The following is a 14,596-nucleotide window of genomic DNA, read 5'->3' as shown; positions in this document are numbered from 1 at the left end:
GTTGTTCTTGGTGGTCATTAAATGAGATGGCTGCACCTAATTTTCCAACTGGGGCGCAAGCGTGGGCATTGCACCAGAAATACGTCATGATCAGAGTAATCGTCAGCAGTCAGGCGCTATTGGTTTGTACTTCTGATGAGCCTCTAATGAATTTTCGGTTGGGGCGCTAAACACTGTTCTCCCGGTCGGTAACTTCTTACGCTCCCATTAACACCCCCTCTGGCCACTAAATGAGGTGTTGGGTAACTGAAAATCCAGCCCTTAGTGCTTTAATTCAATCACGTTCTACATAGCAAAGGGCCTGTAATTGCCCTCCATGGACCACCAAAATGTTCAAGCTTTGAGGAGTCTCATTGTTCCTCCTATACATCAGCACCAATTTGAGAATGTTGATGAGCAGGCCTCATTATAGTGAGGTCAATAATGGGGATGGACTTATTCTGGAAACATATGAGATCTTCATGTATGGTACCAGTGTTGATAAAACACTTGTTTTTCTCCTGTTCAACACTTTGTGGATTGCCACAATAGATTAATGCAGCCGCAGGTAAGGTTACCAGAGATTCCTGAAGGGTCATTCACAAGACCAGTGTGTGAAAGACACATTGTAACCCCGAATTGAGGAAATGGTACTGATTTTGAGGCTACTGGATGTCTTGGATATTGAACATGGCAGCTGTGAGTCCCTAAACCGTGAGTTTTTCTCACCAGCAATAGGTACTTTAGCTTAACAAAATTATTCTAAACAAAGTCCATATTAAATGCCACCACTTTCTTCAGTGGTGAATATCTGGAATTGTCAGATTAGCTAGCTGGATTAAAAACTGGTTTGGCATAAATTGGTAAATGGAGTTTGACCCCAACACCAAGATTTGAGCACGTAATGTGTCATGTATGTACATTCTGTTTGTAGCCACCAGATGGCGTCCTTGTTGGAGGCCACTGAGCAGCATGCACATGGTGCTGCTCAGGTATAAAAGGCCAGCCATTTTGAGAGTCAGGCACTTTGGGCTGAAATAAAGCAGAAGCAAGGTTGTACCTTGCTTAGTTAAACAGTACTCAGTTTGAACCTTTATTGCATACATGACATAATGAAAACTGACTCGTGTAATATGAGGAAGTGTTGTATTGTCCAATATTCTAAATATCATGACGTGTTAAACTGTGTTATGTTTCCCCATTTAGACATGCATTTACGATCCCATGGCATTTTTCAAAGATGAGCTTGGAGTTCTCTGGTGTCCTGGCTAGTCCTTCCTAGGCCAATATCATCAATAGAGATTAACTAGTCTTTTACCTCATTAATATTTGAGATATAGCTGGTATAGAATGACTGCTGTGCTTGCCTACATACTGGTCACTGCATTCCAAATAATTCATTTTGTGAAACATTTTGAGAGGTTTCAATGTGAAAAAGCACTATATAGATACAAGCATTGTAGAATCATAGAATGGTTACAGCACAGAAGGAGGTCATTCAGCCCATCGAGCCAGTGCCAGCTCTCTGCAAGAGCACTTCAGCTAGTCCCACTCCCCCGCCCTTTCCCTGTAGTCCTGCAAATCTTTTTCCTTCAGGTACTTATCCAATTCCCTTTTGAAAGCCACAATTGAGTCTGCCTCCACCACCCTTTCAGGCAGTGCATTCCAGATCCTAACCACTTTCTGCGTAAAGAAAGTTTTTCCTCATGGTCACCTGTCGACCTTCTGCCAATCGCCTTAAATCTGTGTCCTCTGGTTCTCGACCTTTCTGCCAATGGGAACAGTTTCTCTCTACCTACTCTGTCTAAACCCGTCATGATTTTGAACACCTCTATCAAATCTCTCCTCGACCTTCTCTGCTCTAAGGAGAACAACCTCTGCTTAACTAGTCGATCCACGTAACTGAAGTCCCTCATCCATGGAACCATTCTCGGAAGTCTTTTCTGCGTCCTCTCTAAAGCCTTCACATCCTTCCAAATTGGGCACAGTACTCCTGTTGAGGCTGAACCAGTGTTCTATAAAGATTCATCATAACTTCGTGCTTTTGTACTCTATGCCTCTATTTATGAAGCCATACTTTTTTAACTGCTTTCTCAACCTGCCCAGTCACAATTTGTGCACATATAGCCCGGACTCTCTGTTCATGCACCCCCTTTAGGATTGTGCTTTTTAGTTTATATTGCTTCTCCTCATTAAATTTAATCTGCCATATGTCTGCCCATTTCCTCAGCCTGTCTGTCTTGAAGTTCATGGCACCATGGCTGGCTCTGCTGCACAGGAGGGCAGGAAAAAGAGTGGGAGCGCGATAGTGATAGGGGATTCAATGGTGAGGGGAATAGATAGGCGTTTCTGCGGCCGCAACCGAGACTCCAGGATGGTATGTTGCCTCCCTGGTGCAAGGGTCAAGGATGTCTCGGAGTGGGTGCAGGACATTCTGAAATGGGAGGGAGAACAGCCAGTTGTCGTGGTGCACATTGGTACCAACGACATAGGTAAAAAAGGGGATGAGGTCCTACGAAACGAATTTAAGGAGCTAGGAGCTAAATTAAAAAGTAGGACCTCAAAAGTAGTAATCTTGGGATTGCTACCAGTGCCACGTGCTAGTCAGAGTAGGAATTGCAGGATAGCGCAGATGAATACGTGGCTTGAGCAGTGGTGCAGCAGGGAGGGATTCAAATTCCTGGGGCATTGGAACCAGTTCTGGGGGAGGTGGGACCAGTACAAACCGGACGGTCTGCACCTGGACAGGACCGGAACCAATGTCCTAGGGGGAGTGTTTGCTAGTGCTGTTGGGGAGGAGTTAAACTAATATAGCAGGGGGATGGGAACCAATGCAGAGAGACAGAGGGAGACAAAAAGGAGGCAAAAGCAAAAGACAGAAAGGAGATGAGGAAAAGTGGAGGGCAGAGAAACCCAAGGCAAAGAACAAAAAGGGCCACTGTACAGCAAAATTCTAAAAGGACAAAGGGTGTTAAAAAAACAAGCCTGAAGGCTTTGTGTCTTAATGCAAGGAGTATCCGCAATAAGGTGGATGAATTAACTGTGCAAATAGATGTTAACAAATATGATGTGATTGGGATTACAGAGACGTGGCTCCAGGATGATCAGGGCTGGGAACTCAACATCCAGGGGTATTCAACATTCAGGAAGGATAGAATAAAAGGAAAAGGAGGTGGGGTAGCATTGCTGGTTAAGGAGGAGATTAATGCAATAGTTAGGAAGGACATTAGCTTGGATGATGTGGAATCTATATGGGTAGAGCTGCAGAACACCAAAGGGCAAAAAACGTTAGTGGGAGTTGTGTACAGACCTCCAAACAGTAGTAGTGATGTTGGGGAGGGCATCGAACAGGAAATTAGGGGTGCATGCAATAAAGGTGCAGCGGTTATAATGGGTGACTTTAATATGCACATAGATTGGGCTAGCCAAACTGGAAGCAATACGATGGAGGAGGATTTCCTGGAGTGCATAAGGGATGGTTTTCTAGACCAATATGTCGAGGAACCAACTAGGGGGGAGGCCATCTTAGACTGGGTGTTATGTAATGAGAGAGGATTAATTAGCAATCTCATTGTGCGAGGCCCCTTGGGGAAGAGTGACCATAATATGGTGGAATTCTGCATTAGGATGGAGAATGAAACAGTTAATTCAGAGACCATGGTCCAGAACTTAAAGAAGGGTAACTTTGAAGGTATGAGGCGTGAATTGGCTAGGATAGATTGGCGAATGATACTTAAGGGGTTGACTGTGGATGGGCAATGGCAGACATTTAGAGACCGCACGGATGAATTACAACAATTGTACATTCCTGTCTGGCGTAAAAATAAAAAAGGGAAGGTGGCTCAACCGTGGCTATCTAGGGAAATCAGGGATAGTATTAAAGCCAAGGAAGTGGCATACAAATTGGCCAGAAATAGCAGCGAACCCGGGGACTGGGAGAAATTTAGAACTCAGCAGAGGAGGACAAAGGGTTTGATTAGGGCAGGGAAAATGGAGTACGAGAAGAAGCTTGCAGGGAACATTAAGGCAGATTGCAAAAGTTTCTATAGGTATGTAAAGAGAAAAAGGTTAGTAAAGACAAACGTAGGTCCCCTGCAGTCAGAATCAGGGGAAGTCATAACGGGGAACAAAGAAATGGCAGACCAATTGAACAAGTACTTTGATTCGGTATTCACTAAGGAGGACACAAACAACCTTCCGGATATAAAAGGGGTCAGAGGGTCTAGTAAGGAGGAGGAACTGAGGGAAATCTTTATTAGTCAGGAAATTGTGTTGGGGAAATTGATGGGATTGAAGGCCGATAAATCCCCAGGGCCTGATGGACTGCATCCCAGAGTACTTAAGGAGGTGGCCTTGGAAATAGCGGATGCATTGACAGTCATTTTCCAACATTCCATTGACTCTGGATCAGTTCCTATGGAGTGGAGGGTAGCCAATGTAACCCCACTTTTTAAAAAAGGAGGGAGAGAGAAAACAGGGAATTATAGACCGGTCAGCCTGACCTCAGTAGTGGGTAAAATGATGGAATCAATTATTAAGGATGTCATAGCAGCGCATTTGGAAAATAGTGACATGATAGGTCCAAGTCAGCATGGATTTGTGAAAGGGAAATCATGCTTGACAAATCTTCTGGAATTTTTTGAGGATGTTTCCAGTAAAGTGGACAAAGGAGAACCAGTTGATGTGGTATATTTGGACTTTCAGAAGGCTTTTGACAAGGTCCCACACAAGAGATTAATGTGCAAAGTTAAAGCACATGGGATTGGGGGTAGTGTGCTGACGTGGATTGAGAACTGGTTGTCAGACAGGAAGCAAAGAGTAGGAGTAAATGGGTACTTTTCAGAATGGCAGGCAGTGACTAGTGGGGTACCGCAAGGTTCTGTGCTGGGGCCCCAGCTGTTTACATTGTACATTAATGATTTAGACGAGGGGATTAAATGTAGTATCTCCAAATTTGCGGATGACACTAAGTTGGGTGGCAGTGTGAGCTGCGAGGAGGATGCTATGAGGCTGCAGAGTGACTTGGATAGGTTAGGTGAGTGGGCAAATGAATGGCAGATGAAGTATAATGTGGATAAATGTGAGGTTATCCACTTTGGTGGTAAAAACAGAGAGACAGACTATTATCTGAATGGTGACAGATTAGGAAAAGGGAAGGTGCAACGAGACCTGGGTGTCATGGTACATCAGTCATTGAAGGTTGGCATGCAGCTACAGCAGGCGGTTAAGAAAGCAAATGGCATGTTGGCCTTCAATAGCGAAGGGATTTGAGTACAGGGGCAGGGAGGTGTTGCTACAGTTGTACAGGGCCTTGGTGAGGCCACACCTGGAGTATTGTGTCCAGTTTTGGCCTCCTAACTTGAGGAAGGACATTCTTGCTATTGAGGGAGTGCAGCGAAGATTCACCAGACTGATTCCCGGGATGGTGGGACTGACCTATCAAGAAAGACTGGATCAACCGGGCTTGTATTCACTGGAGTTCAGAAGAATGAGAGCGGACCTCATAGAAACGTTTAAAATTCTGACGGGTTTAGACAGGTTAGATGCAGGAAGAATGTTCCCAATGTTGGGGAAGTCCAGAACCATGGGTCACAGTCTAAGGATAAGGGTAAGCCATTTAGGACCGAGATGAGGAGAAACTTCTTCACCCAGAGAGTGGTGAACCTGTGGAATTCTCTACCACAGAAAGTAGTTGAGGCCAATTCACTAAGTATATTCAAAAGGGAGTTAGATGAAGTCCTTACTACTCGGGGGATCAAGGGGTATGGCGAGAAAGCAGGAAGGGGGTACTGAAGTTTCATGTTCAGCCATGAACTCATTGAATGGCGGTGCAGGCTAGAAGGGCTGAATGGCCTGCTCCTGCACCTATTTTCTATGTTTCTATGTTTCTATGTCTAAGTCTATCACGATCCTCCTCACTGTTCACTATACTTCCAAATTTTGTGTCATCTGCAAATTTTGAAATTGTGCCCTGTACATCCATATCCAAGTCATTAATATATATCAAGAAAAGCAGTGGTCCTAGTACTGACCCTTGGGGAATACCACTGTAAACCTTCCTCCAGTCCGAAAAACAACAGTTCACCACTACTCTTTATTTCCTGTCACTTAGCCAATTTCGTATCCATGCTGCCATTGTCCCTTTATTCCATGGGCATCAACTTTTCTGGCAAGCCAGTTATGTGGCACTTTGTCGAATGCCTTTTGGAAATCCATGTATCCCATGTCAACCACATTACCCTCATCAACCCTCCCTGTCACCTCATCAAGTTAGTTAAACATGATTTGCCTTTAACAAATCTGTGTTGGCTTTCCTTAATTAATCCACACTTGTCCATTTGTTAATTTTGTCCCGGATTACGGTTTCTAAAAGCTTCCCCACTACCAAGGTTAAACTGACTGGCCTGTACTTGCTGGGTTTATCCTTGCACCCTTTTTTGAACAAGGGTGTAACATTTGCAATTCTCCATTGTTTGGCACCACCCCCATATCTAAGGAGGATTCAAAGATTATGGCCAGTACCTCTGCAATTTCCTCCTTAACTTCCCTCTGCATCCCATCTGGTCCTGGTGACTTATCAATTTTAAGTACAGACAGCCTTTCTACTACCTTCTCTCTATCAATTTTTATCTCATCCAGTATCTCCACCACCTTTTAAGTATTTAAGAATGGATTTTCAAAACAAAACACCTTGAATTACATGGAAAACAGATGAAAATATACTGTTTTTATATATGGACTAGATAATATAGTTTATAAGAATTAGTGTCATCTGATCCTTTGAGAGGACTACAGTGAATGGTCTGTGACGAGAGTGCAGTATTTTTTTCTAGTCTTTTGTAACAGTCTTTTTAAAATCAAATCCAGACATAAGGAAGTAGCAGTTGCACTTGGAATTGTGTTCCCAGATTTATTCAATGTTAATGTTCCATTGGTTGCCTCCAAAGCTTGATGGAGGAGTTAAGTCACATTGAAATTACTTGAATTTATATAGTGCCTTTAACTTTAAAAAAAAAATCCCAAGGCATTTCACAAATAAGCATAAGGAAAATAAAATGAGCTGGAAAGGGCTGATTAGGAAGAATGACTGACAGCTTAGTACAAAATCTTGAAGATTTTATAAGTGGAGACAGAGATGGCGAGTGGAGAGGTTTAGGAAAGTTGTTCCTAAGAATAGGACTGGGATGGCTGAAAGCTTTGTCACCAATGGTAGGACAACAGAGGAGGAGATACACAAAGATGCAGTGTCAGAGGAACATACATTTGGGAAGGTATAAAGGGCTGGTGAAGACTAGAGAGAGGATGGTGAAAGGCAATTAATTAATTTCTAACTGAAGACAAGGATTTTGAGATTAATGCATGGGATGTGAGCAGTCATTGTAGGTCGGAAAAAAGAGGTGATGGGTGAGCATGACTTGGTGTGGGATAGCATATGTTCGACAGAGCTTTGGACGGTTAGAGTTTGAGGACGCAACACGTATGCTCAGTGATGTGTGTGATTGAATTACATTTGAATTTAGTGATTTGACAACCAGTTATTAAAACAGAAGAGAGGAAATAAGAGAAATAAACAGGGTTATTTCTATGTGGAAAAGTATGTTTATGTGGTTGGCCTGGCACTTGGGTTGTCAATTTGAGCATGTCCACGACATCATTTTTTTTACCTGTCCATCACTGATGAACCTGATCAGTGAGATCATAACTTGTCATGCTTCACAGGCAGCAAAAACAACATGATTGAATACCTCATACTCCTGGAGCTTAGCATTATGACCATACCAGCTTTTCGAGCACTCCAGCATACATTTTAGGTTTTCTGGTGTAAATTTAGCCAATCTAGTTAAGTCACCTCTTGTATTCTACTACATTTCCATCCTCCTCAATCGTCTTCTCTCACCATGCTTCTCTGATTAATGTTAATGGACCACACATTCAGTGGCCGTAAGGTAATTCAAGTAGTGGGAACTCTGGAGATGTTTGAAATACCACTCTGTAAGATGTAAGAAAACAGTAAATGTGGCAAAGTTCTATCTCAGCCCTCGGGATTCTGCATGGCATACTAGTTTAGCACATATATCTGTGTGCCATTAAATCGCTCTACCAGACTGTTCATCTGAGGATGGTATAGCACAAATTGGAGTTGTTTTATTCGATACTGTTGGCATAATTGGGAGACAAGCCGAGACACAAAAATAGCCCCCGAATCAGACAAAATCTATTTTGGGAACCCTGTTCGAAAGAACTTTTCTAGCAATGCTTCAGCCACAATACCTGCACCCATGGACATGACAGCTGCTTTTTGAATTACATTTTAATTAAAAAAAAAAAATCTTTCTGTACAATCCACAGCTTAGCACTGCATCCGGAACGAACTTTAGTTGCAACGGGACAGGTGGGAAAGGAGCCACATATATGTGTTTGGGACACCTATAATGTGCAGACAATATCCATTCTGAAAGATGTGCACACACATGGAATAGCCTGTTTGGCCTTTGATCATGATGGCCAGGTAAGTAAATTATCTGCTATTTTAGTTTGAATTGCCAATATTTGTGCTGTAAAATGAACTTTCAGAGGCTCAGACTGGTGAAAGAAATTGTATATATCAATTCTAATTGTTGTATTTTATGAAGTAAATGATAATTTCTTCATGGAGCTGATATTGTGCGAAGTGTTGCTTGCTCATTACTTTGTTACATTACAACTTTGTGTACTTTTTACTGAGCCACCTTCCAGTCGAATCAGTGTCGATGTGCAACAAATTACATTTATTAATGCATCCGCCACATAATTTTAGAAATAGGTCTAGGTCACTGTGATGACATTGGCCACCTGCCTCTCTCTGTTGTGCCACATCACCAGACATCAGGGACAGTTCTTTCAATACTGTTGAAATGTATTGCTGGCAGTTGGATTCAGATGTTGTTCAAAGGACCTGTTAACTTTCTTGAAACTGGAAAGCAATTCACATTTTTTAAAAATTCATTCATGGGATGTGGGTGTCGTTGGCAAGGCCAGCATATATTGCCAATCCCTAATTGCCCTTGAGAAGATGGTGGTGAGCCGCATTTTGAACCGCTGCATTTTGTGTGGTGAACATACTCCCACACTACTGTTGGGGAGGGAGTTCCAGGATTGTGACCAAACGACAATCAAGGAACGGCGATAAATTTCCAAATTAGGATTGTATGTGACTTGGAGGGGAACTGGGAGATGCTGCTGTTCCTATGCGCCTGCTGCTCTTGTCCTTCTAGGTGGTAGAGGTCGCAGGTTTGGGAGGTGTTGTCAAAGAAACCTTGGCAAGTTGCTGCCATGCATTTTGTAGATGGTACACACTGCAGGCATGGTGCACTGGTGGTAAAGGGAGTGAATGTTTAAGGTGATGGATGGGGTGCAAATCAAGCAGGTTGCTTTGTTCTGTATGGTGTCGAGCTTCTTGAGTGTTGTTGGAGCTACACTCATCCAGGCAAGTAGACATACCCCTGACCTGTGCCTTGTATATGGTGGAAAGCCTTTGGGGAGTCAGGAGGTGTGTCATTCTCCAGAGAATACCCAGCCTCTGACCTGCTTTTCCTCTGACCTATTTTTATCATAGAATCATAGAAGGAGGCCATTCAGCCCATCATGTCCGTGCTGGTCGTAAAAAAGCTACCCAGCTCAATCCCACCTTTCAGCACTACGTCTGTTTGGCCTGTAGCTTATGGCTTTTTTAAGTGCAATCTAAGTACTTTTTAAATGTGATGAGGGTTTCTGTCTCTACCACCCTTTCAGGCAGTGAGTTCCAGACCCCCACCACCCTCTGTGTGAAGAAATGTTTCCTCATCTCCCCTCTAATCCTTCTAATAAAGGAAAGCATTCCGTATGCTTTTTTAACTACCTTATCGACCTGTCCTGCTATCTTTAAGGATCTGTGGACATACACTCTAAGGTCTCTGCTCCTCCACACCTCTCGGTATCCTCTGATTTACTATGTATTCCCTTGCCTTGTTGCCCCTCACACTTTTCCGGATTGAATTCCATTTGCCTCTTTTCTGCCCAACTGGCCAGTTCATCAATGTGTTCCTGCAGTATAGAGCTTTCCTCCTCACTGTCAGCAGTTTTTATGTGGCTGGTACAGTTAAGTTTCTGATTTAAGTTAAGAACTGGGATTAAAAACTAAACATTCAAAATTTAACTAAATAATTAACATTAGAGATGGCAAGGGAGGCGATGTGTTACTGCTGTTGCATATGGGAGCTAGTGGACCCCATTGAGGTCCACGGCGACCACATCTGCAGTAAATGTTGGCTGCTCGAGGAACTTTGGCTCCGCATTGATGAGCTGGAGACACATCAGAGAGGGGGAAGAGTTATCTGGTCGCTGTGTTCCAGGAGGCAGTCACACCCCTTCGGTTAAAAAATTCAAATCTGGTCCGTGGTCAGGGACAGATGGATGTGACTACGAGTGAGGCAGGTATGGGGACCCAGGAGGTAGTGAGGGAGGAGCCTCAGCACTTGCTCTTGTCCAACAGGTACGAGGTTCTTACTCCCTGTGTGGACGAGAGCAGGGACTGCAAGGGGGATGAGAAAACTGACCACAGCACCATGGAACAGGGGGCCAATCAAGTGGGGGGAGTAAAAAGAAATGTGATGGTGGTAACAGACAGTATAATAAGGGGGATAGACACTGTTCTCAGCAGCTGAGAGCATGAATCCCGAAGGCTGTGTTGCCTGCCTGGTGCCAGGGTTAAGGACATCTTCTCTGGGCTGGAGAGGAACTTGGAGTGGGAGGGGGAAGATCCAGTTGTCGTGGTCCACATAGGTACCAATGACATAGGTAGAACAAAGAAAGAAGTTCTGCTGAGGGAGTATGAACAGCTAAGAGCTAAATTAAAAAGCAGAACCACAAAGGTAATAATCTCTGGATTACTACCTGAGCCACGAGCAAATTGGCATAGGTTAAATAAGATCAGAGAGCTGAACGCGTGGCTCAAAGACTGGTGTGGGAGAAATGAGTTTCGATTCCTGGTGACTGGGGTAAGAAGGAATTCTTCTGTTCGGATGGGCTTCACTTGAATCGTGCTGGGACTAGTGTCCTAGCGAATCGAATAACTAGGGCTGTAGCGAGGGCTTTAAACTAAATTAGTTTGGGGGAGGGTTCAAGTGAGAGGAAATTTAAAAAGTCAGAGAAAGGAGAAGGCAATAGAGCAGAGTAACAATGAGACAAATGAAAATCAGAGTGTGACAGGAAGGGACAGAGTGTATAATAATAAGAGTGTATCAGAAAGTGGGGTCAAAGCAGGGGAAAAAGGTAAAAAGACAAAATGAAAAACGCTTTATCTGAATGCACGCAGCATTCGTAACAAATAGATATAAATGGGTATGATCTGATAGCCATTACAGGGACGTGTTGCAAGGTGACTGGGAACTGAATATTCAGGGGTATTTGACAATTCGGAAGGATAGACAGAAAGGAAGAGGAAGTGGGGTAGCTCTGTTAATAAAGGAGGAGATCAGTGAAGTCGTGAGAATTGATATTGGCTCAGAAGATCAAGATGTAGAATCGGTGTGGATGGCATTAAGAAATAATAAGGGGAAGAAGTCAGGGTGTAATCTATAGGCCCCCTAACTGTCCAACAGTGTGGCTACTGAGTATAAATCAAGAAATAATGGAGGCTTGTAAGAAAGGTACAGCAATAATCATGGGCGATTTTTAATCTTCATATTGATTGGACAAATCAAATTAGCCAAGGTAGGCTTGAGTAAGAGTACATAGAGTGTATCCGGGATAGTTTCCTTGAACAGTACAATGTGGAACCAACCGGGGAGCAGGCTGTGTAATGAGACAGGATTAATAAAAGATCCTTGAGGAAAGAGTGTTCATAGCATGGTTGAATTTCAAATTCAGTTGGAGAGTGAGAAAGTTGGGTCTTAAACCAGTGTCCTGATCTTAAATAAAGGAGCCTACAAAGGTATGAAGGCAGTGTTGGCTAAAGTGGATGGAAAAATAGATTAAAGTGTGAGACGGTTGATAAGCAGTGGTAGACATTTAAGGAGATATTTCATAACTCGCAACAAAAATATATTCCAGTGAGAAGGAAAGACTTTAAGGGAGAACCATCTGTGGCTAAGTAAGTAAAGAATGGTATCAAATTGAAAACCATGGCATAAAATGTTGCCAGGATTAGTGGGAGGCCAGAGGATTGGGAAATTAAAGAAAACAGCAAAGGGCGACTTAAAAAAATAATAAAGAGAGAGAAGATTGATTATGAGAGTAAACTAGCAAGAAATATAAAAACAGATAGTAAGAGCTTCTACAGGTATATAAAAAAAAAAGAGGGTAGCTAAAGTAAAAGTTTTCCCTCAGAGTTTGAGACTGGAGAATTAATAATGGGGAACAGGGAAATGGCAGAGACTTTGAACAAATATTTTGTATCGCTCTTCACGGTAGAGACATTAAAAACATCCCAATGGGGGATAATCAAGGGGCTATAGGGAGGGGGGAAACTTAAAACAATCACAATCACTAAAGAAAAAGTATTCGGTAAAATAATGGGACTAAAGGTGGATAAATCCCCTGGACCTTATAGCCTGCATCCTAGGGTCTTAAAAGAAGTGGCTACAGAAATAGTGGATGCATTGATTGCAATCTACCAAAATTCCCTGGAGTCTGGAGAGGTCCCAGCTGATTGGAAAACTCCAAATGTAACGCCCCTTTTTTTTAAAAAAAAGGAGGGAGAGAGAAAATAGGAAACTATAGACCAGTGAGCCTAATATCTGTCGTTAGGAAAATGCTAGCGTCCATTAGTGACGATGCAGTAGCAGGACATTTGGAAAATGATAATGCAGTCAAGCGGAGTCAGCATGGTTTTATGAAAGGGAAATCGTGTTTGACAAATTTGCTGGAGTCCTTTTGAGGATTTAACGAGCAGGGTGGATAAGGAGGAACTAGTGGATGTGGTGTATTTGGATTTTCAGAAAGCATTCAACAAGGTGCCACATAAAAGGTTACTGCACAAGATAAGAGCTCACGGGGTTGGGGTAATGTATTAGCATGGATAGAGGATTGGCTAACTAACAGAAAACAGGGAGTCGGGGATAAATGCTGTATTTTCCGGTTAGCAAATGGTAACTAGTGGGGTGCCACAGGGATTGGTGCTGGGGCCTCAACTATTTACAATCTATATTAATGACTTGGGTGAAGGAACAGAGTGTAATGTAGCCAGGTTTGCTGATGATACAAAGATGGGTGGGAAAGCAAGTTGTGAGGAGGACACAAAGAATCTGCAAAGGAAAATAGACAAGCTAAGTGAGTGGGCAAACATTTGGAAGATGGAGTACAGTGTGGGAACGTGTGAGGTTATCCACTTTGGCAAGAAAAATAAAAAAAAGCAAATTATTATTTAAATGGAGAGAGATTACAAAATGCTGCAGTACAGAGGGGGTCCTTGTGCAGGATACACAAAAAGCTAGTATGCAGGTACAGCAAGTAATCAAGAAGGCAAATGGAATGTTGGCCTTTATTGCAAGGGTGATGGAGGATAAAAGCAGGGAAGTCCTGCTACAACTGTACGGGGTATTGGTGACACTACACTTGGGGTTAGAAATTCAGCCCCGCCGGAAACCTGGTGCACCTACTGTTTTCAAAGTGTTTTTATCGTCGCGTCAGACGAGGTGGACCCTTGATCGATTTTCAGCTCTTTGGCAATTTTTTTGGAGTGGACCGGAAGTCTGTCATGATGGGGGTGGAAGTGCAGTGGTAAGTACTGCAGAGGGGGCGGAAGTGGGGGAAGGACGGAGTCTCCGCCGCTGTCAGTCATTTAAAGGGGAGAGAACCAGCCATTATTTAGCTTTGGCCCACTGGGCTACCAGGGAGGGTTTCAGCCGGGCCAGAAGCCTGGCACCTCTGCCTGTTGCCGGCCCGGCCGAACCCGGGGCCATAATTGTCCGGCTGATCGGGAAGTTGGCCGGCCAAATGACAAAACATGGCGGCCGCGGCAGTGTGCCCTCCCCTTGCAGGACCATCGCGCTGCCATGGCTCATAGACTGAAAGGAAGGTGCACCGACAGAAAAAGCTGTCGGGGGCACTGCGCGGCGGATCTGTGATTTTTCCAGCTAAATTTCATGGGGGGGGGTGCCATGGAGGTGCGGGAGATCAACGGTGCATCCTTCAATGACTCACTCAGGACGGTCGGCAGCAGCTGGGCGAAAACGGGGACTGCTAGAAAAACCGCCGAGCTGAATTTTGCTGGCGGTGGCCATTGGACCGGAAGTTGGCGGCCGCTCGACTCCGCCACCTGGGCGCCGCTTTCTGGTGGTAAGTGGCCTTTTTGGGAGGCCCCCTTGAGTACTGGGTACAGTTTTGGTCTCTTTATTTAAGGAGGGATATATTTGCATTGGAGGCAGTTAAGGGAAGGTTCACTAGGTTGATTCCTGAGATGAAGGGGTTGACTTATGAAGAAAGGTTGAGCAGGTTGGGCCTATCCCCATTGGAATTTAGAAGAATTAGAGGTAATCGTATTGAAACATACAAGATACTGAGGGGGCTCGGCAAGGTAGTTGCAGAGAGGATGTTTCCACATGGGGGAATCTAGAACTAGGAGGCATAGTTTAAGAATAAGGGGTCGCCCATTTAGAAA

General features: G+C 43.8%; 1 protein-coding gene across 6 annotated transcripts in view; it reads left to right on the top strand.

Moving 5' to 3' along the window:
• LOC139263402 (echinoderm microtubule-associated protein-like 5) overlaps positions 1 to 14,596 on the top strand; it is a 302,041-nt gene that overhangs the window by 16,405 nt on the left and 271,040 nt on the right. For all 6 annotated transcript variants that reach the window (XM_070879445.1, XM_070879443.1, XM_070879442.1 and 3 more), the window contains exon 2: positions 8,329 to 8,488. In XM_070879445.1, the coding sequence (XP_070735546.1) occupies positions 8,329 to 8,488 (160 nt within the window). The remainder of the gene's footprint in view (positions 1 to 8,328; positions 8,489 to 14,596) is intronic.

Source organism: Pristiophorus japonicus, chromosome 4 (assembly GCF_044704955.1).
Source record: "Pristiophorus japonicus isolate sPriJap1 chromosome 4, sPriJap1.hap1, whole genome shotgun sequence".
NCBI classification, from domain to species: domain Eukaryota; kingdom Metazoa; phylum Chordata; class Chondrichthyes; family Pristiophoridae; genus Pristiophorus; species Pristiophorus japonicus.
The sequence above is the reverse complement of the archived record's forward strand: the minus strand, read 5'-3'. Positions and strand labels throughout refer to the sequence as shown.